The sequence below is a fragment of the Bos taurus genome, chromosome 18 (genome assembly GCF_002263795.3).
Source record: "Bos taurus isolate L1 Dominette 01449 registration number 42190680 breed Hereford chromosome 18, ARS-UCD2.0, whole genome shotgun sequence".
Classification (NCBI taxonomy): domain Eukaryota; kingdom Metazoa; phylum Chordata; class Mammalia; order Artiodactyla; family Bovidae; genus Bos; species Bos taurus.
In genome coordinates this window covers 49,263,102-49,291,022 of record NC_037345.1, presented here as the reverse complement: position 1 = coordinate 49,291,022, position 27,921 = coordinate 49,263,102, and the positions used below count along the sequence as shown (strand labels likewise).

Here is a 27,921-nt window from a genome sequence, read left to right as displayed (position 1 = left end):
AGGCGCAAAGGCTGGATTTTAGACTCAGCCACCCCCTCGCTCCATCACCTTTACTCCTGTGTTTCCCCGGCTATTCCCTCCGCCCTGGCATTACCCTCACCGCAGTCCCTGCCGTGCCACAGACATGCCCTGCTCAAGGACATGCTTGTGACTGAATCTGCTTCTGACATCCCCCTTCACCCTGCTGGGTAACTCTGAGGCTTACAAACAGGAACAAAGCCAGAGGGCGGGGCTGCCAGGATTCACTTGTATTCTGCAACTCTAAAAGATTCACCCACAAAACTGGACACAGTTTGGAAGGGCTGCCCTGAGGAAGATATAACAATGTCAGAGCAACGGGTGAGCTGAAAAGACACAGCCTTCAGTGATCCCAGGTCAGATAAAGGGAGGAAGAAGAGATAGGAAATTGTGTAAGATGAAAATATGTACATTTCTACTTGGAATGTTGTATTGAGAGTTGTGTGGAAGAGAGACTCCTTGAGGATCTATTATGTTGAATCCTTGTGGGAATCGTGTGGAGCCGGGACCAGTGCAATAGCATTTGATGGTACCTGACTGAGAGTGAACTCTACCAAGACACTGTCACTTTGCAGGGGGTGGGGGGGGAAGCACTGAATGGGATGAGGGAGTGTGTGCATGAGTGCAAGGGGCTGAGATTATGGATCTGTCTTCATGAGTCTGTGTGTAAGAGTGGAGCACAATGTTCATGTACAGTGAGTGAGAATGTGGGGAGGCATGTGTGGCATGGGGAGCTGCATGTCTGTGTGACTATGTGTGTGAGTGTGTGTAAGAAATCTGTGACTAGGTGTTGATCTGTGAGTACGTGTGTGGCTTCCTGGTTCCCATCAACCTCTGGAGGGACTGTGTTAATGACCGTCCCACCTCATCCTCAGGTGAGCCTTGTTAAGATATTTTCTATATGGTAAACAAAGATATTTTAGCTTAATGATCATTACCTGGGAGGGTTCCCAGAGATGGGCTGTTATGTAGAATTTAAGCTTTGGGGAACATTCCTTTCGTGATCTAACATGTAGTAGAAAATTACATCACCAGTAATGGAAGTGTTTGTGTCTCCACCTCCTTTTTAACAAGTGGTACTGTCATACCAGGGTCTAGCCCCGGTTGGATCCAGGGATTCCCTTGGGAGGACGGCGTCAGCGATTAAAAGAATAGCAGAATTTTGCAGTTAAGAAAATAGAGGAGAGAAAAGAGGCTGATATTCCTTGGTTTACGCAGAAAGCCAATAAAGCCCCAGCACGGGACTTGCTCTGTTCACGAAGGCCGCAGGCGCCCTCTCGAATCGCGGAAGGTGCCCCACCTTAGGCACCTTCTCGAGTGGGTCTTAGAAGCCCAGGCAGGAAAGTGAACGCAGAGAGCCCCTGGGCTCCATGGAATCAGCCTGAATAGGAAAAGGAAAGAGAAAGAACGACATGGGGAGACCAAGCTTCGGTGAGCAAGACCCGCACTTCATTTTCCAAAGTAGTTTTTATACCTTAAGTTGTGCATAGAGGATAATGGGGGGGGGGGGGGGGGTGTGCGGTGGGTAGAGTCTTGCAAGGTCAGCAGTCCTTGATCCTTATCGAAGCCAGGCTTTCTTTCTGCAAACTTATCATATGCAATAGCTTTAGGTGATTTACATCATCTTCTGGCCAGGAGGCCTGTTAACATTTTATGACCCTTTCTTCAGAAAACTTATTTTTCTCTAAAGGTGATTATTCTAAAGTCAGGCGCCACCCTCCGAAAGCATTAGATAAAAGCTGCATTCCTATAGGTTAGAAGTGTGGTGGGCTATAACAAGAAAAGAATTAACTCAAGGGTCCAAGGTTACACACATTAAAGCTACTACTTACATTTCTATACACCAACTATATTAATCAATACACTCCCAGGGACACAGTAGGTAAGGGATATGGAAACTTGGCAGCAAGCATTAGCTCAACAAAGAAATCCTCTACTAGTTCTATTCTCTGGGAAGCTCTGCATTGTTAGAATATCTTAAGCTTCCCGTGCCTCTCATGGTTGGGAGGCTGTGAATCTGAACAAACCTGTCAGGCAAGCTAGAAAGTCATCAGAGGGGTTTGAATTGAAACACTCCTATTATGCCCAGGAGACTTATTAACTAGAGTTTTAAGTTGATTTTCTTACAGAGAAAGGTGGTCGGGGATAGCCCCCCATTAATGTCAGAAGAGTTGGTGAAAGTTGTGAAGTAGTAAAACAGACAGATTTTGGTTTTGGGGTAGATGCTTGGGCAGGTCCATGGGGACCCCTTGAGCCCTGACTCGTCTTTGCATATCAGGCCTCTCCGCATGACCTTTGTCATGAGTGGGAACTCCCGTGCTGGCTCCCGGCACTGTCATACTTTTAAATGTCAACCATTGGTGGTGTTCCGAAAACAAAATTCAACTGAGTAAATTTTAAAGATTTTATTGGCTTTATTCAATGATTCATGAATCAGGCAGGATCCAGTCTAGCATATCAAAAGGAGCTCAGAGGAGCTGTGTAAAATGAATGATTTGTATTGTACAGGCAGAAGGGAATAGGAACTAGGTTATACAAGGCGGGAAATCAGATTATTGCAGGGTTACTTCCCTTTATGAGATAGCAGGGGTCTATCAGGCAGTTACCTAACTAGTACTGATTGAGCAATTCCTGACTGCTTAAGATTCCATTTCTGGGAGAGCTGAAACTGTAAATTAAGTCTGTTGGCAGTGTGGAGCATAAGTGACTCCACTTTGGGCCTTATGTTTGTAATAGTGGGTATATGAAATTTGATCCAGTTCCATTTCTTTATTAACCAATGAAATTGAGACTCTTCACTCTATTTTAAAGTCTATTTTGCTCTTCTCTTTTGCTAATTTCCTACTTCTTTCCTTTGACGATTTTCTAGTATTCACCCCCCTCCCCCGCCCCACCTTTGAGGTTTAGTAGAACATTTTTGTTGTATTCTGGACACCAATAATTTATTTCTTATATTGGTCGCAGATGTACATGTACGTGTACTCAGTCATGTCTTGACTCTGCAATTCCATGGACTGTAGCCCACCAGGTTCCTCTGTCCACAGAATTTCCCAGGCAAGAATACTGGAGTGGGTTGCCATTTCCTCCCCCCAGGAATCAGCTCTGCTTGCTTTCCAGGCCTGTTGTATAGGACTCAACCTGGAAGCTCCCCTTCTCACCCTCTTGTGTGGATTCTCCTTTCTTCCACACAAATTCCCCTTTGTTTGTGACCACCACCCCCCAACCCCTGCACTGGGTGGCATGGGAGATCTTAGTTTTTGACCAGGAATTGAACCCATACCTCCGTGCATGGGAAGCTCAGGTTCTTAACCTCTGGACCACGAGGGAAGGCCCCTCCCTCTTGTTCTTTATTTTGCTGAGTTGAACTATATCCTCAAGTAGCACACAAAATAAGTTGGTTGAACCTATGAAATATCAATAACCTCAGATATGCAGATGACACCACCCTTCTGGCAGAAAGTGAAGAGGAACTAAAAAGCCTCTTGATAAAAGTGAAAGAGGAGAGTAAAAAAGTTGGCTTAAAGCTCAACAGTAAGAAAACTAAGATCATGGTATCTGGTCCCATCACTTCATGGGAAACAGATGGGGAAACAGTGGAAACAGTGTCAGACTTCATTTTTTGAGGCTCCAAAATCACTGCAGATGGTGACTGCAGCCATGAAATTAAAAGATGCTTACTCCTCGTAAGAAAAGTTATGACCAACCTAGATAGCATATAAAAAAGCAGAGACATTACTTTGCCAACAAAGGTTTGTCTAGTCAAGGCTATGCCTTTTCTAGTAGTCATGTATGGATGTGAGAGTTAGACTATAAAGAAAGCTGAGCACTGAAGAACTGATGCTTCTGAACTGCGGTGTTGGAGAAGACTCTTGCGAGTCCCTTGGACTGCAAGGAGATCCAACCAGTCCATCCTAAAGGAGATCAATCCTGGGTGTTCATTGGAAGGAATGATGCTGAAGCTGAAACTCCAGTACTTTGGCCACCTCATGTGAAGAGTTGACTCATTGGAAAAGACTCTGATGCTGGGAGGGATTGGGGGCAGGAGGAGAAGGGGACGACAGAGGATGAGATGGCTGGATGGCATCACTGACTCGATGGATGTGAGTCTGAGTGAACTCCGGGAGTTGGTGATGGACAGGGAGGCCTGGCGTGCTGCGATTCACGGGGTCGCAAAGAGTCAGACACGACTGAGCGACTGAACTGAACTGAACTGAAGTTGCTCTTAGTACCCAACAAATGAAAACGGCTGCTTCATACTTTGAATCTTAGTCAAGTAATTCTTGGTAAGACACACTCAGCATCAGTGTCTCAGACCCTATTTTGTTTTAGAAAACTACAACTTTTGGTGCTGGAAACCTGATACGGCCCTCCCGTGTCTGCTGTTACCCCATATGCGTTTGCACCTCTTTGCGTTTCCCATCTGCTTTTCTCTTTCCAGCTTTTCTTTCCCCTTCCCTCTTTCCTCTCTGTTCCTTCTCCTTCTTGGTCTTTTCCCCTGCTGTCTTCTCTTTCCGTTCCCCACATCCACTTTACCTTTCTCCTTCTCCCACTCTTTCATTTTGTTTCTCCCAGCCTCTGTCCTTCACGATTCTTTCTCCACACTACCTTCCCCTTTGCCCTTCGTCTTAAATCTAAGTCTCTGGCAGGCTTCTCTGCCTACCCTACAGTTGTAACTCCCAAACTTTCATCCCAGACTGCTCCTAACTTCTAGGGGAACTGTCTTCCAGACCCTCTTGTAATGCCACCTCTGTGCTTGGGTCTGCATCTGGACAGTCCTCCCTCCCCCTGCCTCCCTTCCCGCAGGATCCTAGTTTTCTGACCAGGGATGGAATCCATGGACCCTGCAGTGGAAAGGGAGGATTCTTAACCACTGGATCACCAGCTAAGTCCCACCTCTGTTCTTTCCTATTAATTTATTTGCTTATCTGCACCAGTGCATGTTGTCTTACTATATTTATATCAAACACTTTAATATGTGATTTATTGACAGTGAATGAGCTTGAATCTCCTTCCTCATTCTTCGAGATTGTCTCAGTTCTCTTTGGACTTTACAGTGTCTGTGAAGTTTTGAGTCAGTTTGAGAATTTCTCTGCAAGCTTACTGGGATTTTGCTTAGGAATTCATGAATTCTTAGATTAATTTAGGGAAGAACTGGAATCTTTAAAATGGATCTTTCTCCTGTATTAATGTGATGTATGTGTCAGTTTTCTTTAAATTACATAAGTTTATAGTCCCCCCCGCCCCAATTGTTTATAGATGTAGCTAGTGAAACTGTGACTAAATGAGAAATTTTAAATGGAGTTTACTTGGGGCAGTGAGCAAGTCAGGTCAGTGAGCAAGTCGAGGCAGTGGGGAGGGATGACTAGGGAGATTTATAGGTGTTACCAACCAGGGTTCTTAGCCTCTTTAATCAATGGACATTGAACAGGCCAGGCACATGGGACTCTTGGGTTGGTGTATAAGAATGCCAATGGTTCCATGTTGTCCAGTAACTTTGCTGAATGTTTGTAAGTTCTAATAGACATTAAAAATAGTTTCTTTGACAATTGCAAATAATTTGAGCTTTCTCTCTTTTTTCTTGGTCAGTCTCCCTAACGGTTGTCAGTTTTGTTAATCTTCTCAAGGAACCAACTTTTGATTCTTGATTTTGTCTGTTCCTCCTCTCTGTTTCATTTCTGTTTTCATCTTTATGATTTCTTTCTGCTTGTTTTGGATTTAGTTTGCTCTTCTAGTTTCTTAAAGTGGAAGGTTAAGTTATTTAAGTTTTTCATTTTTGTTAATATAGTCATTTACAACTCTTAAATTTCCTTGCTAACAGTGCTTGTGCTGCACCTCATAAGTTGTGTGCTTTTGTTTTCATTTATCTCAAAATATTTTAATCTTTCTCCTGATTTTTTTCTTTGACCAGTTGATTCTTCAGGAGACTATTGTTCAGTTTCCACACATTTGTGAATTTCCCAAATTTTCTTCTGTTGTTGATTTTAATTTAGTTCCTGTTGTGCTCAACATACTGTTTACGATTTCAGTCTTTTAAAAATCTTGAATTGGCGGGGCTGCCCCGCGAGCCCAGGTGCTCTAAGTGCCGCGCGGAGACCCTCTGCACACCTGGGAACACGGCGCTGCAAACAGTGCGGAGAGTGCGGGCGGCGGTTGGCAGCCTGCACGCCATCTCGGCATCACATGCGCCCTGCTCGCCGCGGCCCTGGGGACTATGGGCGGGTGCTGTCCGAGCACTGCGCACTGGCCTCGCTCTGCTGTCGGTGCGGAAATTCACAGAAAACCACGAATGGGTTACAACAGAAAACGGTGTTGAAGCACTGGGAATCAGCAATTTTGCACAGGAAGCTTTGGGAGATGTTTACCGTAGTCTGCCTTAAGTTGGGATGAAATTGAACAAACAAGAGGAGTTTAGTGCTTGGAAAGTGTGAAAGCTCCTAGTGAACTCTATTCTCTATCAGGAGAAGTAACTGAAATTAATAAAACTCTAGCAGAAAGTCCAGGACTTGTCAACAAATCTTATTATGAAGATGGTTCAAAGGTCCGTCTAGTCAAGGCTATGGTTTTTCCTGTGGTCATGTATGGATGTGAGAGTTGGACTGTGAAGAAAGCTGAGTGCCGAAGAATTGATGCTTTTGAACTGTGGTGTTGGAGCGGACTCTTGAGAGTCCCTTGGACTGCAAGGAGATCCAACCAGTCCATTCTAAACGAGATCAGTCCTGGGTGTTCATTGGAAGGAATGATGCTAAAGCTGAAACTCCAATACTTTGGCCACCTCATATGAAGAGTTGACTCATTAGAAAAGACCCTGATGCTGGGAGGGATTGGGGGCAGGAGGAGAAGGGGATGACAGAGGATGAGATGGTTGGATGGCATCACCGACTCGATGGACATGAGTTTGAGTGAACTCCGGGAGTTGGTGATGGACAGGGAGGCCTGGCGTGCTGCGATTCATGGGGTTGCAAAGAGTCAGACACGACTGAGTGACTGAACTGAACTGAAGTGAGTACAGTTTGAACCCACTTCTTATTATCACAGGGGACTTTGGATAGTGTGGACTGAACACACTTTTTATATCATGAATTTCAGAAGAACAGAGGGCGGGGCTCTATAGCCTGAGTGAAAGGGTCAGGGGTGATTCACCTCCTAATGGCATTTATAGGGCACCTTCTCCAGACAGACTCACACACACAGTTTCAACAGGGAAGAAAGGCCCAGATGGAGACTATGGACTGCTTGGTATGAAAAATGGGAGGAAGGAATCTGATTACCTCTGCTGCTGGTGCCAGGTCACCTTGACACAAATCATTGTGTGCATACTGGTAGAGAATGGGAAGGAGTGTGTGTGTGTGAGTGGGAATCACTGGATTTGCGTTATTGTATGTCCTTTTGCATCTTGTTTCTCTGGGTTTGGAAGGGTTTGTATATAACATATGTATCTGTGCCTCTGAGTGCATGTCTGGACTCGGATTAATGTCTCCTTGTTGGAGGTATACTAATGTCTCTTAGCTGCAGGAGGCGATCACGTTTTGTGTCCTGAGTCTGCTTGGGCAATGATGTGGGAGAGAGAACATGGGCTCTTCACTCACTGACACATCCGTCTCCTCCACAGCCGAACCCCTATCAGCAGTCTGTTTCCCTGGCTGTGGGTTTCATGGTGAAGATCATGGGAAATCTTGAGTCTTCTTGTGGGTGAGTAGAGGCCGGTTTATGTCTGATGGAGGGTGAAGCACAAGGGGAGAGTGTTAGCATGTCTTGGGGACATTCATTGGAAACAGCTTGATCTTCTTTAATCATCGGAATAAGCTGAAGTGTCTCATGCAAAAGTGTGAGATTACACTTCAGGTGGGATTTCCTTCCTCTGTGTGTCTGTGTCTATGTGTGTGTGTGTGAGCTGGGGAGGCAGGGGAGGAAAAGAGAGAGAGATAGCAAAGTGAGAAAGGTATAAATATTTTGAGAAAGAAGGCAGGGGGAAGGGGAAGGAGGGAGAGGGAGAGAGAGAGAAAAAAGGACTGTGGTTGTTCCTGAGGAAGTTGTTGTCTGCAGTAAATGCCTGCCTGCAGGAGCTATCCTCTTGTCTTTGCAGGAAGAACCCAGAGCTTGTGGTGGATTTCTGCACGGGTATTGAGGAAGACAGCGACATTGCATTCCATTTCCGAGTCTACACGAACAGCATGGTGGTGATGAACAGTTTCCAGAAAGGGGGATGGCAGGAGGAAAAGAGAATGTTTTCTGACCCTTTCATGCCAGGCCAGCCATTTGAGCTTCGATTCTTGGTGCTGGAGAATGAATACAAGGTGTGTGGGCCCTCTTGGGTGTGGAGCGCCATGGCTGTGTTGGGCGTGCTGTGGAGAAACACACGGAGAGTCCAACTCTGATGTGATCACAACAGACCAATTTTTTGTTTGTTTTGTATTTTTAACACATGTGCTTTTTGAAATTGAAGTATCATTGATTTACCTTACCATGTGAGTTTCAGGCGTACAACAGAGTGGTGGAGCCCCTTGTCCCTGTATAGCACAGGCATCTATACTCAGGATCTTGTGTGCTGTACTCAGTGTGTGTGCTGTACAAGTAGAGATGCTGAGGTGAACTCCACACAGCTCTTACTGTATCGGACAGTCAGCAGTGTGGAGGGAGACGTGCAGGCCCCCTGCCCTCAGGGTAAAGCAGGGATGACAGCTCTGGAGGCGAGGAAGTGGACATGGAGGATGATTTCTACAGCACTGTATTGGCAGGATGTCCTGGAGGAGAATTTCTGCTTTGCTTTTACAGAGTAAAGAAATTTTACAGAAGGCAATGAAAGTAGGAAAGGGAAAGAGGAGGCCTAATCGTTCTGAGCTCACAAGAAATACATCTCCTTCCTTAGGTGTTTGTGAATAACGAGTCCTTCTGCCAGTTTGCCCACCGCCTGCCCCTACAGTCTGTGAAAATGCTGAAGGTGAAGGGAGATACTGTGCTGACTTCAGTGGATACATTTTAAGGGGCAGAAGATCTTCCAGTGAAGATATCCACCCCATTCCACTCTTCCATAATGTGCAGGATCATGGCCACTCCCAGAAGATGCCAGCATGTGCCCCTGCCCTCACACTTACTCCAGTCATAATAATATTCCTGATATGAACCAGGACTTGGCTCTTGCTTGTAGGAAAGACATCAAGGGCAGATTTGGCACAAACAGAACGTCGTCCCAGGTGTGGAGTGGGGAGTGTGGTTTTGGAAGGGCCCAGTTGGCCGAAATATCAAGGGCTAACCCTGAAATAGAGACAGAGTGAGTGTCTCAGGATGTCATGAAGAAGGTGGTCAGGTTTGGGGCTGTTTAAGGAAGGGATATGACTTTATATGTTAGCCTCTTTTGACTTGTTTTTTCATTCCTCAAATATTTATTGGTCCCTGTATTTGTCAGGGTTCTCCAGAGAAACTGGTGTGTGTGTGTGTGTGTGTGTGTGTGTGTGTGTGTGTGTATACAAATGTACACACACAGAGGAATTTGATTATGGAGACTGACAATTCCCAAGATCTTCAAAGATGTAGTTCTAGTCTGAGTCTGGAAGCCTGAGACCCAGGAAGAGCCAGTGTTTCAGTTCCATTCTGAAGGCAGGAAAAATCCTCCCTTCTCTAGGCTGGTGAGCTTTTTTGTTCTGTTTAGGTCTTCAGATGATGGGAGGAAGCCCATCCACACTAGGGAGGGCAGTCTGCTTTACTCAGTCTGTGGATTCAGATGTTAATCTCATCCCAGGAACACGGTCACAGACACACTGAAAATAATGTACAGCCCAAGACCTGACCACCAAACAGCCCAGTCAAGATGACACAGAAGATTAACCATTACAGCTCCTTTCTGTAACATACCTTTCTACGTGCCAGACATTCCATATGAACCCTATGTGATGCTGAGAGGACTAGAGAATGGTGTTGTTGGCAAAAGGAACTTGATACTGATAAGTCAAGGGTAAAGTCAGCCCGGTGGGGTGTTTGGAACTCAAGAGCTGAATGTCAGATGTTCGGGCAGATACAGCATAAACCATGGTGCATGGCTTTCCTGGTTTCTGTCTCCCCTGGCTTAGGAACATCTGGCAGCTTTCAGGGGTTATGAAGTGTGACGTAGGAGGCTGCACCCAGATCCTTCCGGACCCCTCCAGCCTGGAGGTCTTCTAGAGACAGAGGACCTAATGAGTCCCTAAGTTTCTGAGTGCCTGCAGTTTCCTAGACACTCCATATAAAGGAAGGCTGCTTGCTTTTGTCGTCTTCAGGCCCTCTGAGCATTCTTCCCTATTTCTATACCTTGACAATGAACAACCTGTAGAGGAAAGTAAGAAACCAGTTCTTTTAGAGTAATGTAAAAAAACCAGGCAAATTTGGCCTTGGAATATGGAATGAAGCAGGGCAAAGACTAATAGAGTTTTGCCAAGAAAATGCACTGGTCATAGCAAACATCCTCTTCCAACAACACAAGAGAAGACTCTACACATGGACATCACCAGATGGTCAACACCGAAATCATATTAATTATGTTCTTTGCAGCCAAAGATGAAGAAGCTCTATACAGTCAACAAAAACAAGACCAGGAGCTGACTGTGGCTCAGGTCATGAACTCCGTATTGCCAAATTCAGACTTAAATTGAAGAAAGTAGTGAAAACCACTAGACCATTCGGGTATGACCTAAATGAAATTCCTTATGATTATACACTGGAAGTCAGAAATAGATTTAAGGGACTAGATCTGATAGATGGAGTGCCTGTTGAACTATGGAATGAGGTTCGTGACATAGTACAGGAGACAGGGATCAAGACCATCCCCATGCAAAAGAAATGCAAAAAAGCAAAATGGCTGTCTGGGGAGGCCTTACAAATAGCTGTGAAGAGAAGAGAAGCGAAAAGCAAAGGAGAAAGGGAAGGATGTAGATATAAGCATCTGAATGCAGAGTTCCAAAGAACAGCAAGAAGAGATAAGAAAGCCTTTCTCAGTGATCAGTGCAAGAAATAGAGGAAAACAACAGAATGGGAAAGACTAGAGATCTCTTCAAGAAAATTAGAGATACCAAGGGAACATTTCATGCAAAGATGGGCTCGATAAAGGACAGAAATGGTATGGACCTAACAGAAGCAGAAGATATTAAGAAGAGATGGCAAGAATACACAGAAGAACTGTCCAAAAAAGATCGTCACGACCCAGATAATCACGATGGTGTGATCACTCACCTAGAGCCAGACATCCTGGAATGTGAAGTCAAGTGGGCCTTAGAAAGCATCACTATGAACAAAGCTAGTGGAGGTGATGGAATTCCAGTGGAGCTATTCCAAATCCTGAAAGATGATGCTCTGAAAGCGCTGCACTCAATATGCCAGCAAATTTGGAAACTCAGCAGTGGCCAAGGACTGGAAAAGGTCAGTTTGCATTCCAATCCCAAAGAAAGGCAATGCCAAAGAATGCTCAAACTACCGCACAATTGCACTCATCTCACACGCTAGTAAAGTAATGTTCAAAATTCTCCAAGCCAGGCTTCAGCAATACGTGAACTGTGAACTTGCTGATGGTCAAGCTGGTTTTACAAAAGGCAGAGGAACTAGAGATCAAATTGCCAACATCCGCTGGATCATGGAAAAAGCAAGAGAGTTCCACAAAAGCATCTATTTCTGCTTTATTGACTACGCCAAAGCCTTTGACTGTGTGGATCACAATAAACTGTGGAAAATTCTGAAAGAGATGGGAATACCAGACCACCTGACCTGCCTTTTGAGAAATCTGTATGCAGGTCAGGAAGCAACAGTTAGAACTGGACATGGAACAACAGACTGGTTCCAAATAGGAAAAGGAGTATGTCAAGGCTGTATATTGTCGCCCTGCTTATTTAACTTATATGCAGAGTATATCATGAGAAACGCTGGACTGGAAGAAACACAAGCTGGAATTAAGATTGCTGGGACAAATGTTAATAACCTCAGATATGCAGATGACACCACCCTTATGGCAGAAAGTGAACAGGAAGTCAAAAGCCTCTTGATGAAAGTGAAAGTGGAGAGCGAAAAAGTTGGCCTAAAGCTCAACATTCAGAAAACGAAGATCATGGCATCCGGTCCCATCACTTCATGGGAAATAGATGGGGAAACAGTGGAAACAGTGTCAGACTTCATTTTTTGGGGCTCCAAAATCACTGCAGATGGTGACTGCAGCCATGAAATTAAAAGACGCTTACTCCTTGGAAGGAAAGTTATGACCAACCTAGATAGCATATTCAAAAGCAGAGACATTACTTTGCCAACAAAGGTTCGTCTAGTCAAAGCTATGGTTTTTTCTGTGGTCATGTATGGATGTGAGAGTTGGACTGTGAAGAAGGCTGAGCGCCAAAGAATTGATGCTTTTGAACTGTGGTGTTGGAGAAGACTCTTGAGAGTCCCTTGGACTGCAAGGAGATCCAACCAGTCCATTCTGAAGGAGATCAGCCCTGGGATTTCTTTGGAAGGAATGATGCTAAAGCGGAAACTCCAGTACTTGGCCACCTCATGCGAAGAGTTGAGTCATTGGAAAAGACTCTGATGCTGGGAGGGATTGGGGGCAAGCGGAGAATGTGACAACAGAGGATGAGATGGCTGGATGGCATGACTGACTTGATGGGCCTGAGTCTGGGTGAACTCCGGTAGTTGGTGACGGACAGGGAGGCCTAGCGTGCTGCTATTCATGGGGTCGCAAAGAGTTGAACACGACTGAGTGACTGATCTGATCTGATCTGAGGGTAGGTGCATGTTTAACTTTATGAGAAACTGCCAGACCAGTTTTCAAAGTGGTTTCACGGTTTCACATTCCCGCCAGTAACACATGAGGTTTTGTTGCTCTGTGCTTTGGCCCATGTTTGGTGCTGTCAGTCGTGGCCTGAGTGGTGCCTTGAAGCACTTTTCCTTGATGACCAAGGATCAGTTTTCGTGTGCTTATTGGCAACTCCTCCTTTGTGAAGTGCCTATTACAGTCTTTTCCCCACTTTATTTTTTTTTTAATTTAAAAATCATGTAATCTCAACCCCCAGAGATAACCATCATTAACATTTAACATTTGGGGCTTTCAGGGCTTCCCTGGCTGTCTAGTGATTAAGAGTCCACGCTTCTAATGTAGGGGGCATGGGTTCAGTCCCTGGTGGGAGAACTAAGGTCCCGTATGCCACGAGGCACAGCCAACACATACACACATTTGAGGCTTTTTTCTATGCACTTTTCATTTACCAGGTATATTCTTTACAAAATTGGGTCCATATTGTATTAACTGTTCTGTAACCTTTTTTCTTCTCATTTAGCAATTTGTCATGAATGTTTTTCTCTGTCAGTAAATACACTTCTATGCCATCATTTTTTTCCATGAATGATCATTGCAGTTTTATTCACAGTAATAGCCCAAACAGGATACAACCCAAATGTCTTTCAGCTGGTGAGTCGATACACAAAATGTGGTGTATATCTGTACAATAGAATACTATTCAGCAATAAAAAGGAAAACACTACAGATAACTGTAACATGCACACAAAACCATTATGCTGAGTGAAAAAAGCCAGACCCCAAAGTGTAAAAACTATAGTGAAAATGCAAATATAGTGACCAAAAAACACTTGGGGCTAAGAGATAGACTGCAAAGAAGGAAGATGAAACTTTTGAGGATGATGAAAATGTTCTATATATTGATTGCAGTTATAATTTCATTGGTATATGTATTCATCAGAGCTTATCAGATTATGCATTTAAAAGGTATGCATATTGAAGCAAATTATAGCTCAGTAACACTGACTCGATGGACGTGAGTCTGAGTGAACTCCGGGAATTGGTGATGGATAGGTAGGCCTGGCATGCTGCGATTCATGGGGTTGCAAAGAGTCAGACATGACTGAGTGACTGAACTGTTGTACAAGGAATTTCTTTCTACAATGATAAAGATGAGATAACCAAACATACAGCAAGTGTTACCAAGGGAACAAGGGATTAACAATGGTCATAAGGTCAGAAAACAATCCATATCTCAAGAAAGAGAGTTGTGATTAAGCAGTTTTGTCAAAAGGAGAATGTTTACTGAAGGAGATTCATGCATGTCTCATCCTATGCCCTCAGTCCTGGGAGCGGCATGCTGATAAGGAACAGAGGATTTATGAGAAACAGCATGTAGGAATCCTCCTGTTAAACACTCCCTGTCAGTATGCACTCTGTCTACAAGTCCTATTGGCTCTGCTTTAAAATTCTTCAAGGATGGAGCGCCGCTCATCACCTGACAGCTCAGTGAAGCCAGAGATTGTATCTGATGCCTTACTGTAGCATTCCCGTGTCCCTGAAATTGCCTTGCTCCCAGTAGATGCTTCAGAGTCATTTATAACCCTTCATTAAATGAATGCCTTCTCTTCCCTCTGTACTAAAAGTGTAATAAAAACACTTCCCTCTAGTGTTTCTCAGAAATCCACAGTAATTTCTATTGGTTAATAAATCTCATCTGTGTCTTCAGAATCTCTTTATGATCAGCTAACCTAAAGAAAAGTAAATAGAGAGGTATTTCATGTTTAAAACTTAATCAGAATAAGGAAGAGAAAATTCTGGTGAAACCATGATGAGATATCTTATCGTAGGATTTAATGCAACAAGTATTTAGTACCCGTGTCAACTTTGTTGTAATGCCAAGACATTAGGAAATGTTAAACAATATAAAAAGTAACGTTGTAATACACAGCGATGAGGAAATTGCAAATAGTGTCAACACTTCTGTCAACTGCTTCATTTTCTAGAAGAGGTGACTGCTTTCCTATGTTTGTTGGGCATCTTCATTTAAGGTTGGCAGGAATGATATTTAACACAGGCTTCCAGGGACTTCCCAGAAGGACTTCCCTAACCCTCCAACTGGTTAGGACTCTGCGCTTCCACTGCAGAGGGTACAGGTTCGATTCCTTGTCAGGGAACTAAGATCCCACATACCACAGAACAACTGAGCCAGTGGGCCTCAACTACTGAAGGTCACACACCACAATGAAAGAGTCTGTGCACTGCAATGAAAGATCCCGTGTGACACAATATTTTTTAAAGAACACAAGGCTTTACTAGAATTTAAGCAGTTTTTGCATGTCTTCAGTGTGTGTGTGTGTCTGTGTGTGTGTGTGTTTGTGTGTGAGATACCATCTCATCTTGTCACGTGTGTAGCCACCGTGTAACCACCACCACTGTTCCACGCACACAAACTCCCTTGTGCTACCCCTTTACAGTCAGGTTCTCAGCCTCATCCGAAGCCTTGATGAGCACTGAGCTTCATGACTGGAATTTTGTGATGTCAGGAGTTGAGTCGTACAGTAAGTAACCTGTTGAGAGCGACATCTTTCATTCCTCACAGTACCCTTGAGATTCATTCTGTTTTGTTTTGTTTTTTCCCCAGGTATCAAGTAATCAATAAAAAGTCTCCTTAACTCTAGGCAGGGTCAGACTTTCTGTTCTATTTATTTTATTTCCTTTCCTTGCCTTATTTTACTGACTAAAACCTCCAGTAGTAGATCAGGTAGTAGTGATAATGAGTCTTGGCTCGTTTTGGATCTTAGATTGAAAACATTCAGTTTTTCATTATTGAGTGTGACGTTGACTGTAGATTTATTACAGCTTTCTATCAGGTTGAGAAATTTCCCTTCTGTATGTAGTTTGCGAATGATGTTTGGCAGAAACCAGCACAATTCTATAAAGCAGTTATCCTTCAATAAAAAATAAATTTAAAATTTTTAAAAAGATTTTTTAAAAAGAAAAACTTTTATTGGAAAGAATTATGAATTCTCGAGAAGCTGCAAATGTTGTATAGTGAGGTCCCATGTACCCATTGCGTGTGCTGTGCTAAGTCACTTCAGTCAAGTCTGACTGTTTGCAGTCCTATGGACTGTAGCCCCCAGGTTCCTCTGTCCATGGAATTCTCCAGGCAGGGATACTGGAGTGGATTGCCATGCCCTCCTCCAGGAGATTATCCTGGCCCAGGGATTGAACCCATGACTTTTATGTGTCCTGCATTGGCAGGCGGTTTCTTTACTGCTAGTGCCACCTATTGCCTAGTTTTTCCCAATTGGATACATCTTACGTAATTATAGTCCAGTGTCAAAACCAGGGATTATACATTGGTACAATGTATGCATATAGTTCTGTGTCATTTTATGAGAAATGTAGGTATATGTAACCAGCGCCACAATCAAGATAAAAAATCACTCCAGCATCAAGATAGACATCCTCACCAACACTTTTCATTTTTTACCTTTTTGTTACTAGCCATTCTGACAGGCATGAGTTGACATCTAATTGTGCTTCTGATTTGCATTTCCCTACTAATTTGTGGTGTTAAACAATCTTTGCATGTGGCCATCTGGATGTCTTCTTCCATACAATAAAAAACTGTCTGTTTGGCTTCTGTCCACTTTTTAATCAGGTTGTTTGTTTTCTTGTTGTCGACTTGTATGAGTGCTTTATATACTTTGGATATTAACCTTCATCAGATGTATCATTTGCAGATATCCTCCCCTGTTTGGTAGGTTATTTTTTCATTTCCTTGATGGTTTTGTGCTGGGAGCCACCACGGGAGATCCCACCCATGACAAAGGTCATGTGGAAGAGACCTGACAGGCAAAGGCAGATCAGGCCTCGAGGGACCCCCTGAATCTGCTCGAGCATCTACCCCAAAACCAGAATCTGTCTGTCTTACTCTTTTGTACCTTTCACCAACTCTTCTGACATTAACAGGGGGCTATCCCTGACCACCTTTCTCTGGAAAAAATCAACTTAGGGCCTTAGTTAATAAGTCTCTTGGGCATGAAAGGAATATTTCTATTTTAACCCCTCTGTTGGCATTCTAGCTTGCCTGACAGGTTTATCCATACTCTTGCAATTAACACACATGATTGTTCACAACTCCCCAACCTTGAAAGGCATGGGAAGCCAAAACATTCTAAAAGTCCTAATGAGCATAGAGTCCTTTAAGGGATGAAAAATTATTAGAATAGATAGTACTGGTAAAGGGCTTCATTATTGGGCCAATGCTTGCTGCCAAGTGCCCACATCCCTTAGCCATTGTGCACCTGGGAGTGCATTGGTTAACATAGTTGGGATGTAAGAAAAACAAGCAGCAGCCTTGGAATTAACCACATCAGATCTTTAAGCTAATTGGTTCTTTCTTTGCTGTGACCCACTGCACCTTTGCTCTGTGAGAATGTAACTCTGTTTAGTACTTTCTGAGGCTGGGAAAAATAAAGAAGAAACACTTTAAGGGAAAACAAGTTTTCTGGCTGATCAGCCTTTATCAAAAAAGGGTCATAAAATGTCCACAGGCCTCCAAGGCCAGAAGATAATATACACAACATTGTTTATGGGAAAGGTATGCAGAAAAAATCCTGGTTTTGATAGACAAAACAGATGTAATGTTTGGGCTGACTCTGTTTGACTTTGCATCTTTCATTTCCCTCTATGTACAAGTCAAGGTATAAAAGTTCCTTTTGAAAATAAAGTTATGGGCCTTGCTCACTGAAGCTTGGTCTCCCTGTGTCATTCTTTTTTTCCTTTTCTCTCCTTTTCTCTCTCTGTTCTTCTTTCAGGATGACTCCTTGGAACACAGGAGCTTTATTGGCTTTCTGTGTTAATCAAGGAAGATCAAGCCCTGCTCTCCGCTTTGCTATCCTTATCGCCCAAGCCGTCATCCTGAGGGTACCCCTGGATCCTGCTGGGGCTGGACCCCGGTAGTTTTGTTTACCATGAAGGAGATTTTTAGTTTGATGTTTATTTTTGCTTTTGTTTCCCTCTGATCAGGTGACATATCTAGAAAGATACTGCTAAGACTGATGTCAATGAGCATGCTGCCAGTGTTTTCTCCTTATTGTTTCAGGTCTTAGATTCATGCTTTTAATCAATTTTGAGTTGATTTTTGTATATGATGTGAGATAATAGTTTCTTTTTTTGTATGCCCAACTTTCATAGCATTTATTGAAGACACTGTCCTTTCTCCATGGTATGTTCTTTGTTCCTTTGTCATAAATCAATTATATATTTATGTGTGGATTTTTTCTTGGCTCTCAGTTCTGTTCCATTGGTTATGTATCTTTTTTTTTTTTTTTGCCAGTACTGTGCAGTTTTGATTATCATGTTTTTTCTGCAGTTACCATGACTTTTTCATATAGTTTGAGACCACAGGAGTATGACTTTCAGCTTTTTACAGGATATCTTTGGCTATTGGGGTCTTTTGTGAGTCCATATAAATTTTAACATTTTCTATCTGTGAAAAATGCCTTTGAGATTTTGATAGGGATTGCATGGAATATGTAAGTTGTACAGGTAATATGGACATTTTAACAATTTTATTTCTTTCAATTCATGAACATGGACTATCTTTCCATTTGAGTCTTCTTCACTTTCTTTCAACATTGTATAGGTCTCAGTGTATGGGTCTTTCACCTCCTTGGTTACATTTATTCCTGTGTATTTTTGTTGTGAATATAAATGCAATTGCTTTCTTAATTTCTCTTTCTGGTAGCTCATTTTTAGCATGTAGAAATTCACATTTTGTCTATTGATATTGTACCCTGCAACTTTACTGTATTCATTTATGTGCTTAGTCACTCTGTCATGTCCAGCTCTTTGTGACCCCATGTATTGTAGCCTGCCAGGCTTTCCTGTCCATTGAGACTCTCCAAGCAAGTATACTGGAGTGGGTTGCCAGGCCCTCCTCCAGGGGATCTTCCTAACTCAGCAACTGAACCCAGGTCTCCTGCATTGCAGGTGGATTCTTTACTGTCTGAGCCCCCAGGAAAGCCTTACATTTATTTATACTTTTTAATAATTTCTGGTGGAGTTATTTGCATTTTCTGTATATAAAATCATGACATCCAACAATAGCATCAGTTTTGTTTTTTCCTTTCCAATTTGGATATCTTTTTTTTCTTTTTCTTGTCTAATTGCTTTAGCTAGGATTTCCAATATTATGTTGAATAGGAGTGGCAGAGTGGGCATCTTTGTCTTGTTCTTGATTTTAGAGGGGTAGCTTTCAGCTTTTCACCCTTGAATGTATGATGTTTGCTATGAGGCTGTCATATGTCATCTTTACTATTTTGAATACATTTCTTCTATATCCAGTTTATTGAGGTTTTTTAAAATCACTAATATATGTTGAATATTGACAAATGCTTTTATGTATTGACATGATCACATAGCTTTTATCCTTTATTTTTCTTTGATGTGGTGTATCCTGTTTATTGATATCTGGATGTTGAGCCATCCTTGCCTTTGGTTAGCACTTTCCACCTTCCACTGCCTGTGTCAGGGGCAAGGCTCCAATCCCTGACTATCACTGCATGTGCCTCCAGGGCCTTAGTGCCTTGCAGATGCCAGTGCCATTGGTTTCACTGCCTGGAATACTGGGATGGTGAGCTCCTCTTCTGAGAGTGCCTGAGTCACAGCCTCTAGCACTGTGGGGGGTGCGGAGGGTGAATGGGAAGCCTGGTTGCATGGGTCTCTGCCTTGCAGGCTTCACTGCTGTGGATGGGGACCTCTTTGCTGAACTCCACAGTTCTACCAACTCCTTTTCCACAAACTGCATCTAAGTCCCAGTCACTGCTCTCCAGGATTACTGTAATGGCCTTGCGAATGGTCTTATTTCGTCCAGGTCCACATACAGTCTATTTTCCACACAGCAGCAGAGGAGATCCTTTTAAAACACAGATGAGAACAATCCCTCGTCTGCCTCAAGCGCCCATCTCACTTAAAGCAAGAGTCCTGCAATAGCCTGTGATCTACTTTTCCATCTCCTGAGTTCAACCCTCCTTCTCTCTCTCTTTACTCCAGTCACACAGTCACCCTTTCGTTCCTCGAAACTTCGTGTTGTCTTTTCACATTGTGGTCTCCATGCTGATCTCTCTAACTAGAAGTTCTTCTCCAAAATACACGTGGCTCTTTTCTTGACCTCTAAGCCTTTGCTCAGTTCTCATCTCCTCAACAAGGGCCACCTTAACCAGCCTATTTGAGATTAAGCCCTTTGTGGACTGCTCTGTTCTATTAACAACATCTTTTTCAAGACACTTATTCCCTTCTAACACATTATATATTTTACTTGTGTATTATAATTTGAAAGTTACTGCATATATTTTCCAGCTGGAGTATAACCCCCATGGAGCAAGATTTTTATCTGTGTTTTTCCACTTATGCAGATAGTACAAAGCCTGCTGTCGATTCATCACTCAATAAGCAGTTGTCAAATGAACAGATAGATGGTTGGATCCCTTTGATTGCTTTACTAATAACCCTCTGGTTTGGGATTATGGTCATCAGATATTCTGTGTGTAAGAAGACTGCATCTAGCAGAGGTTATACTTTTAATAAGTCCTCACAGTGGCAGAGCTTGGACTCTCATCCAGGTGTTGTGTCTCCCCAAGTCTAGGGCGAATAGGGAAATTGCCAGCAAAGATTCAGGAATAGGTTTGAAATCAAAGAAAAAGTCAGTTGCATACGGCATGGGATGGGCACCAGTTTTATGAAGAAGGGTAGCCAGGGAGCTCTCTGTTACAGCTGTATCATTGTCACTTATCAGTAGACAGAAGGAATTGCACTTAGATTAAGCATATCAGCATCTCTAGTACGTGAACCGTGAACTTCCAGATGTTCAAGCTGATTTTAGAAAAGGCAGAGAAACCAGAAATCAAATTGCCAACATCTGCTGGATCATGGACAGAAGAAGAGAGTTCCAGAAACACATCTATTTCTGCTTTATTGACTATGCCAAAGCCTTTGACTGTGTAGATCACAATAAACTGTGGAAAATTCTGAAAGAGATGGGAATACCAGACCACCTGACCTGCCTCTTGAGAAATCTGTATGCAGGTCAGGAAGCAACAGTTACAACTGGACATGGAACAACAGACTGGTTCCAAATAGGAAAAGGAGTATGTCAAGGCTGTATATTGTCAACCTGCTTATTTAACTTATATGCAGAGTACATGATGAGAAACGCTGGGCTGGAAGAAGCACAAGCTGGAATCAAGATTGCCGGGAGAAATGTTAATAACCTCAGATATGCAGATGACACCACCCTTATGGCAAAAAGTGAAGAGGAACCAAAAAGCCTCTTGATGAAAGTAAAAGTGGAGAGGGAAAAAGTTGGCTTAAAGCTCAACATTCAGAAAACGAAGATCGTGGCATCTGGTCCCATCACTTTGTGGGAAATAGATGGGGAAACAGTGTAAACAGTGTCAGACTTTATTTTTCTGGGCTCCAAAATCACTGCAGATGGTGATTTGCAGCCATGAAATTCAAAGACGCCTACTCCTTGGAAGGAAGGTTATGACCAACCTAGATAGCATATTCAAAAGCAGAGACATTACTTTGCCAACAAAGGTCCGTCTAGTCAAGGCTATGGTTTTTCCTGTGGTCATGTATGGATGTGAGAGTTGGACTGTGAAGGAGGCTGATCACCGAAGAATTGATGCTTTTGAACTGTGGTGTTGGAGAAGACTCTTGAGAGTCCCTTGGACTGCAAGGAGATCCAACCAGTCCATTCTGAAGGAGATCAGCCCTGGGATTTCTTTGGAAGGAATGATGCTGAAGCTGAAACTCCAGTACTTTGGCCACCTCATGCGAAGAGTTGACTCATTGGAGAAGACTCTGATGGTGGGAGGGATTGGGGGCAGGAGGAGAAGGGGACGACAGAGGATGAGATGGCTGGATGGCATTACTGACTCGATGGACGTGAGTCTGGGTGAACTCCGGGAGTTGGTGATGGACAGGGAGGCCTGGCGTGCTGCAATTCATGCAGTCGCAAATAGTCGGACATGACTGAGCAACTGAACTGAACTGAAAAAAAGAATACAGTGCTTAAGACAAAATCTAATCAAGGAGGTGCCAGACTTCTACATTGAAAATGACAAAACACCATTGATAGAAATTATAGATGAGCAACCTCAATAATGAAGAGACATTCCATGTTTATGGGTTGGAAGACAATATTGTTAATACTATTAATTCTAAATATGTTATCCAGTGTGGTTTGAGAGATTCAGTGCACTCCCTGTCAGAATGCCAGTAGCCTCAGTGTGCAGAATGGAAAACAGATCCTAAAATTCACATGGAGCTGAAAGGGACATCAAACAGCCAAGATAGCCTGCACAAAGAACAGGTTTGGAGGATTCCCACATCTCGGTTTCAAAACTTAATACAAAGTTATGCTACGAGCTCTAAGGAAGAAAGTACAGCCTACAGGAACAGATGGATAATATAAGCAGAGTGATGGAAATTCTAAGAGAGTCAAATAGAACCCCTACAGATTAAAAATTTTACATAAGTGAAGAATGCATTTGATGAGCCCATTATCTAGATTAGCTATAGCTAGGAAAGAATCTCGGAGGTTGAGGATATGTCAATAGAAACTTCGAAAACTGAAAAAAAGAAAAAAGACTGGAAAGATATTGAATATCAAAAAACTCTGGGACAGGTACAGAAAGTGTAGCATGTGCTTAATGGGGAACCAGCTGCAGAAAAGAGAAAGGAACAGAAGAGATATTTGAAGTAATAATATCTGAGAATTTCCCAAATTTATGCCAAATACCAAAACCACAGACAAAAAGAAGCCAGGGGGAAAAAGCACCTGCCCACATAGTGAAAATAAGAATTATATCAAATGTCTCCTTAGAAACCATGCAGACAAGAGGAGACTGGAGTAAAAGTTGAGAGAAATGTGGTGCAACCGTCATGGGAAAGAGTATGGCGATTTCTCTAAAAATTGAAAATGTAGTTGTCATATGATCCAGCAGTTTTACTTCTGGATACTCCTCAAAGGAAATGAAGACCCCCCACCCCAACTCAAAAAGATCTACAGTAGTGGCCCCTTGGAAACAGGGGTTATGTTCAAAGACCCACAGCGGATGCCTGAAACCTTGGATAGAACCAAATCCTACATATGTGTATATAGTTAATCCTTGAGCAAGGGAAAGCCACTGGGGAACTTGGTTGCAGAGAACCAAGTCACCTGAAGCTGGAAGGGATAAATTCCCCCTCAGTCCAGAGTTTACAATAGATATCAGTCAATAACTTGTAGATTCTCCCAATTACTTTCTTGTCCTTCACCCTTTCGACAAGCACTGGCTGGATTCTCAACAGTACTGTACATGTTCTTGAAATGACATGCATTGCCTTTGATAATTCCGATGCATATGCATCCCACAAATAGGGCTTCCCTTTCCCATTATTTCCTTCTCTCTTTAAATAAATGTTTTTCACTGGAGTAAATTTTTTTTTAATCAATGACTTTTTTTTTCAAGATTATTTATTTATAGCTGCACTGGGTCTTTTTTTTTTTTTTTTTACTTTTATTATTTTTTTTTTTTTACCTTACAATATTGTATCGGTTTTGCCATACATCAACATGCATCCGCCCCGGGTGTACACGTGTTCCCCATCCTGAACCCCCTTCCCACCTCCCTCCCCATACCATCCCTCTGGGTCATCCCAGAGCACCAGCCCCAAGCTTCCTGTATCCTGCATTGAGCCTGGACTGGCGATTCATTTCTTATATGATATTATACATATTCTAATGCCATTCTCCCAAATCACCCCCCCCTCCCTCTCCCACAGAGTCCAAAAGACTGTTCTATACATCTCTGTCTCTTTTGCTGTCTCGCATACAGGGTTGTCGTTACCATCTTTCTGAACTCCATATATATGCGTTAGTATACTGTATTGGTGTTTTTCTTTCTGGCTTCCTTCACTCTGTATAATAGGCTCCAGTTTCATCCACTTCATTAGAACTGATTCAAATGTATTCTTTTTAATGGCTGAGTAATTGAAACTCCAGTACTTTGGCCACCTCATGCGAAGAGTTGACTCATTGGAAAAGACTCTGATGCTGGGAGGGATTGGGGACAGGAGGAGAAGGGGAAGACAGAGGATGAGATGGTTGGATGGCGTTACTGACTCTATGGGCGTGAGTCTGAGTGAACTCCGGGAGTTGGTGATGGACAGGGAGGCCTGGCGTGCTGCGATTCTTGGGGTCGCAAAGAGTTGGACACGACTGAGTGACCGAACTGAACTGAATACTCCATTGTGTATATGTACCAAGCTTTCTTATCCATTCATCTGCTGATGGACATCTAGGTTGCTTCCATGTCCTGGCTATTATAAACAGTGCTGCGATGAACATTGGGGTACATGTGTCTCTTTCAATTCTGTTTCCTCGGTGTGTATGCCCAGCAGTGGGATTGCTGGGTCATATGGCAGTTCTGTTTCCAGTTTTTTAAGGAATCTCCACACTGTTCTCCATAGTGGCTGTACTAGTTTGCATTCCCACCAACAGTGTAAGAGGGTTCCCTTTTCTCCACATCCTCTCCAGCATTTATTGCTTGTAGACTTTTGGATCACAGCCATTCTGACTGGCGTGAAATGGTACCTCATTGTGGTTTTGATTTGCATTTTTCTGATAATGAGTGATGTTGAGCATCTTTTCATGTGTTTGTTAGCCATCTGTATGTCTTCTTTGGAGAAATGTCTATTTAGTTCTTTGGCCCATTTTTTGATTGGGTTGTTTATTTTTCTGGAATTGAGCTGCAGGAGTTGCTTGTATATTTTTGAGATTAGTTGTTTGTCAGTTGCTTCATTTGCTATTATTTTCTCCCATTCTGAAGGCTGTCCTTTCACCTTGCTATAGTTTCTTTTGTCATGCAGAAGCTTTTAATTTTAATTAGATCCATTTGTTTATTTTTGCTTTTATTTCCAATATTCTGGGAGGTGGGTCATAGAGGATCCTGCTGTGATGTATGTCAGAGAGTGTTTTGCCTGTGTTCTCCTCTAAGAGTTTTATAGTTTCTGGTATTATGTTTAGATCTTTAATCCATTTTGAGTTTATTTTTGTGTATGGTGTTAGAAAGTGTTCTAGTTTCATTCTTTTACAAGTGGTTGACCAGTTTTCCCAGCACCACTTGTTAAAGAGATTGTCTTTTCTCCATTGTATATTCTTGCCTCCTTTGTCAAAGATAAGGTGTCCATAGGCGCGTGGGTTTATCTCTGGGCTTTCTATTTTGTTCCATTGATCTATATTTCTGTCGTTGTGCCAGTACCATACTGTCTTGATGACTGTGGCTTTGTAGTACAGCCTGAAGTCAGGCAGGTTGATTCCTCCAGTTCCATTCTTCTTTCTCAAGATTACTTTGGCTATTCGAGGTTTTTGGTATTTCCATACAAATTGTGAAATTATTTGTTCTAGCTCTGTGAAAAATACCGTTGGTAGCTTGATAGGGATTGCATTGAATCTATAGATTGCTTTGGGTAGTATACTCATTTTCATTATATTGATTCTTCTGATCCATGACCATGGTATATTTCTCCATCTATTAGTGTCTTCTTTGATTTCTTTCATCAGTGTTTTATAGTTTTCTATATATAGGTCTTTAGTTTCTTTAGGTAGATATATTCCTTAGTATTTTATTCTTTTCGTTGCAATGGTGAATGGAATTGTTTCCTTAATTTCTCTTTCTATTTTCTCATTATTAGTGTATAGGAATGCAAGGAATTTCTGTGTGTTGATTTTATATCCTGCAACTTTACTATATTCATTGATTAGCTCTAGTAATTTTCTGGTGGAGTCTTTAGGGTTTTCTATGTAGAGGACCATGTCATCTGCAAACAGTGAGAGTTTTACTTCTTTTCCAATTTGGATTCCTTTTATTTCTTTTTCTGCTGTGGGCAGAAAACTTCCAAAACTTCCAAAACTATGTTGAATAGTAATGATGAAAGTGGGCACCCTCGTCTTGTTCCTGACTTTAGGGGAAATGCTTTCAATTTTTCACCATTGAGGATAATGTTTGCTGTGGGTTTGTCATATATAGCTTTTATTACGTTGAGGTATGTTCCTTCTATTCCTGCTTTCTGGAGAGTTTTTATCATACATGGATGTTGAATTTTATCAAAGGCTTTCTCTGCATCTATTGAGATAATCATATGGCTTTTATTTTTCAATTTGATAATGTGTATTACATTGATTGATTTGCAGATATTGAAGAATCCTTGCATCCCTGGGATAAAGCCCACTTGGTCATGGTGTATGATCTTTTTAATGTGTTGTTGGATTCTGATTGCTAAGATTCTATTAAGGATTTTTGCATCTATGTTCATCAGTGTGCACTGGGTCTTTGCTGCTGCGTGCAGGCTTTTTCCCATTGCGGGGAGCAGGGGCTGCTCTCTAGTTTTGGTGCGAGAGCTTCTCATTGCAGTGGTTTCTCTTGTTGAGGCTCCCAAGCCCTGGGGCACAAGCTCAGTAGATGTGGGGCACAGGCTTAGTTGTCCTGTGGCATGTGGGATCTTCCCACACCAGGGTTCAAACCTGTGTCCCCTGCATTGGCAGGCAGATTCTTTACCAGGGAAGCCCTGGAGTGAGTTTTTTTTTCTTTTTTATATTTTTACATCCTCAGTTCTTGAGTTTCAGATGTTAGAAAATAATACAAGAATGGTATTTCAGAAAGGGTCCTCCCTTTCTGACAGTTGGCCCCAGGCATGTGCCAGTGATTCAGCTAAAGGTTTTACATATACCAGCTCATCTGTTCCTGAGAACATCCTAGGAAGTAGGACTTTCTGATAATCCTCCTTGTGCCAAGGAAACTGAGACCAGAGGAGTTTAATAAATCTTAAGATCTCACTGTCAGGAAGGAACCAAATCAGTACTGAATCCAGGCAGCTGACTTCTGAACCTGTGCTCTTAATCTGATGTGAGGGGCCAACTCAGTGGAAAAGACCCTGATGCTGGGAAAGACTGAAGGCAAAAGGAGAAGAGGGCAGCAGAGGGTGAGATGGTTAGATAGCATCAGTGACTCAGTGGACATGAATCTGAGCAAACTCCAGGAAATAGTGAAGAACGGGGGAGCCTAGCGTGCTGCAGTCGTGGGGTCACAAAGAGTTGAACACAGCTTAGCGACTGAAGAACAGCAAGAGTCTGCCCTCTGATGTCTAACCTGCTGCACCCCTGGGAACCACTGTAGGGCGGGAGTCCACACCTGGCCTTGCCCCTCATCCACTCTCGTCTTCCCTGGCAGGTCCCGTACACACGGGTTGGGTCCTTGACTGTCGGATCTTCATTGACAATCAAAGGGAAAACTGGCGTCTCTTTCAGGTGGGTACGTTATATACAGCCCATGGGTGTGGAGGTGGAGGAGGAGTGAGAACACTAGAGTGTGTGTGGGGACGGCCACTTCACGCGTGAGTAATGTTCAAGCGTGTAACCAGCATCAGGGACACAGTGCAGGCGCAGGACCGCTGGCAGGTCTCGGGGGCTGGGAGAAGGCTCAGGGCTTTGGCTCTTTATCAAGGGATGTAGAACGTCCAGAAGATGCAGGCCCAGGCCAGTGACTGCTGCTCAGCTTGAATCTCGGGCCAAGTACCAGGGCATCCCGCCTCCCTGGGCAGGGTGAGCTGAGGAAGCAGGTCCCCGGGAAGAAGGATGACAGCATCCCCAGGAAGGCCCGCCTTCCACGAGGGAGGAGCTGGGAGAGGAGGGGTGTGTGTGTGTCCAGTGTGGGTTCCCACACAAAGCTGTAACTGGTTGTTTGTTCTAAGGACGTTTATTGTATATCAATCCCCTGCCTGGCTTTGTGCAAAATGCATGGGAGAAATTAAAGAGAGAAAACGACCAAGTTAGCACTTGAAATTTTTAATTAAAGACAGAGAACCATAGAAAACTGACCTTAAAGAATATTTTTTCTTGTATCCAAACAATTGCAAGTTTTTTTCCAATTTATGTGGTCAGAAACCTAGGTCTTTATGTTTGGAAATGAGTTGTCAGCGTTTTAGACTGAGGAGGACAGAATTTATTGTTAGAACAAGCACAGTTATACACATGGATACAGTGACCTGATTCTGGTTTTGATGTTCCAGTTAATCATTGCAGAATAATAAATCTCCTGAAAATA

At 42.9% G+C, this 27,921-nt stretch overlaps 1 protein-coding gene across 3 annotated transcripts; it reads left to right on the top strand.

Annotated features, from left to right (window-relative positions):
- On the top strand, nucleotides 1-27,921 carry LOC515276 (placental protein 13-like). 3 transcript variants are annotated; one of them, XM_024979086.2, is made up of 4 exons: nucleotides 1-339; nucleotides 7,628-7,707; nucleotides 8,102-8,312; nucleotides 27,049-27,921. In XM_024979086.2, exons 1-4 carry the CDS (start codon nucleotides 325-327, stop codon nucleotides 27,172-27,174), a joined length of 432 nt encoding a protein of 143 aa, XP_024834854.1. In that variant the 5' UTR covers nucleotides 1-324; the 3' UTR covers nucleotides 27,175-27,921. The 3 variants fall into 3 exon arrangements, with proteins under 3 accessions (XP_024834854.1, XP_024834853.1, XP_002695032.4); XM_024979085.2 differs by lacking the exon at nucleotides 1-339 and adding an exon at nucleotides 7,123-7,254; XM_002694986.6 differs by lacking the exons at nucleotides 1-339; nucleotides 27,049-27,921 and adding exons at nucleotides 7,158-7,254; nucleotides 8,885-17,520.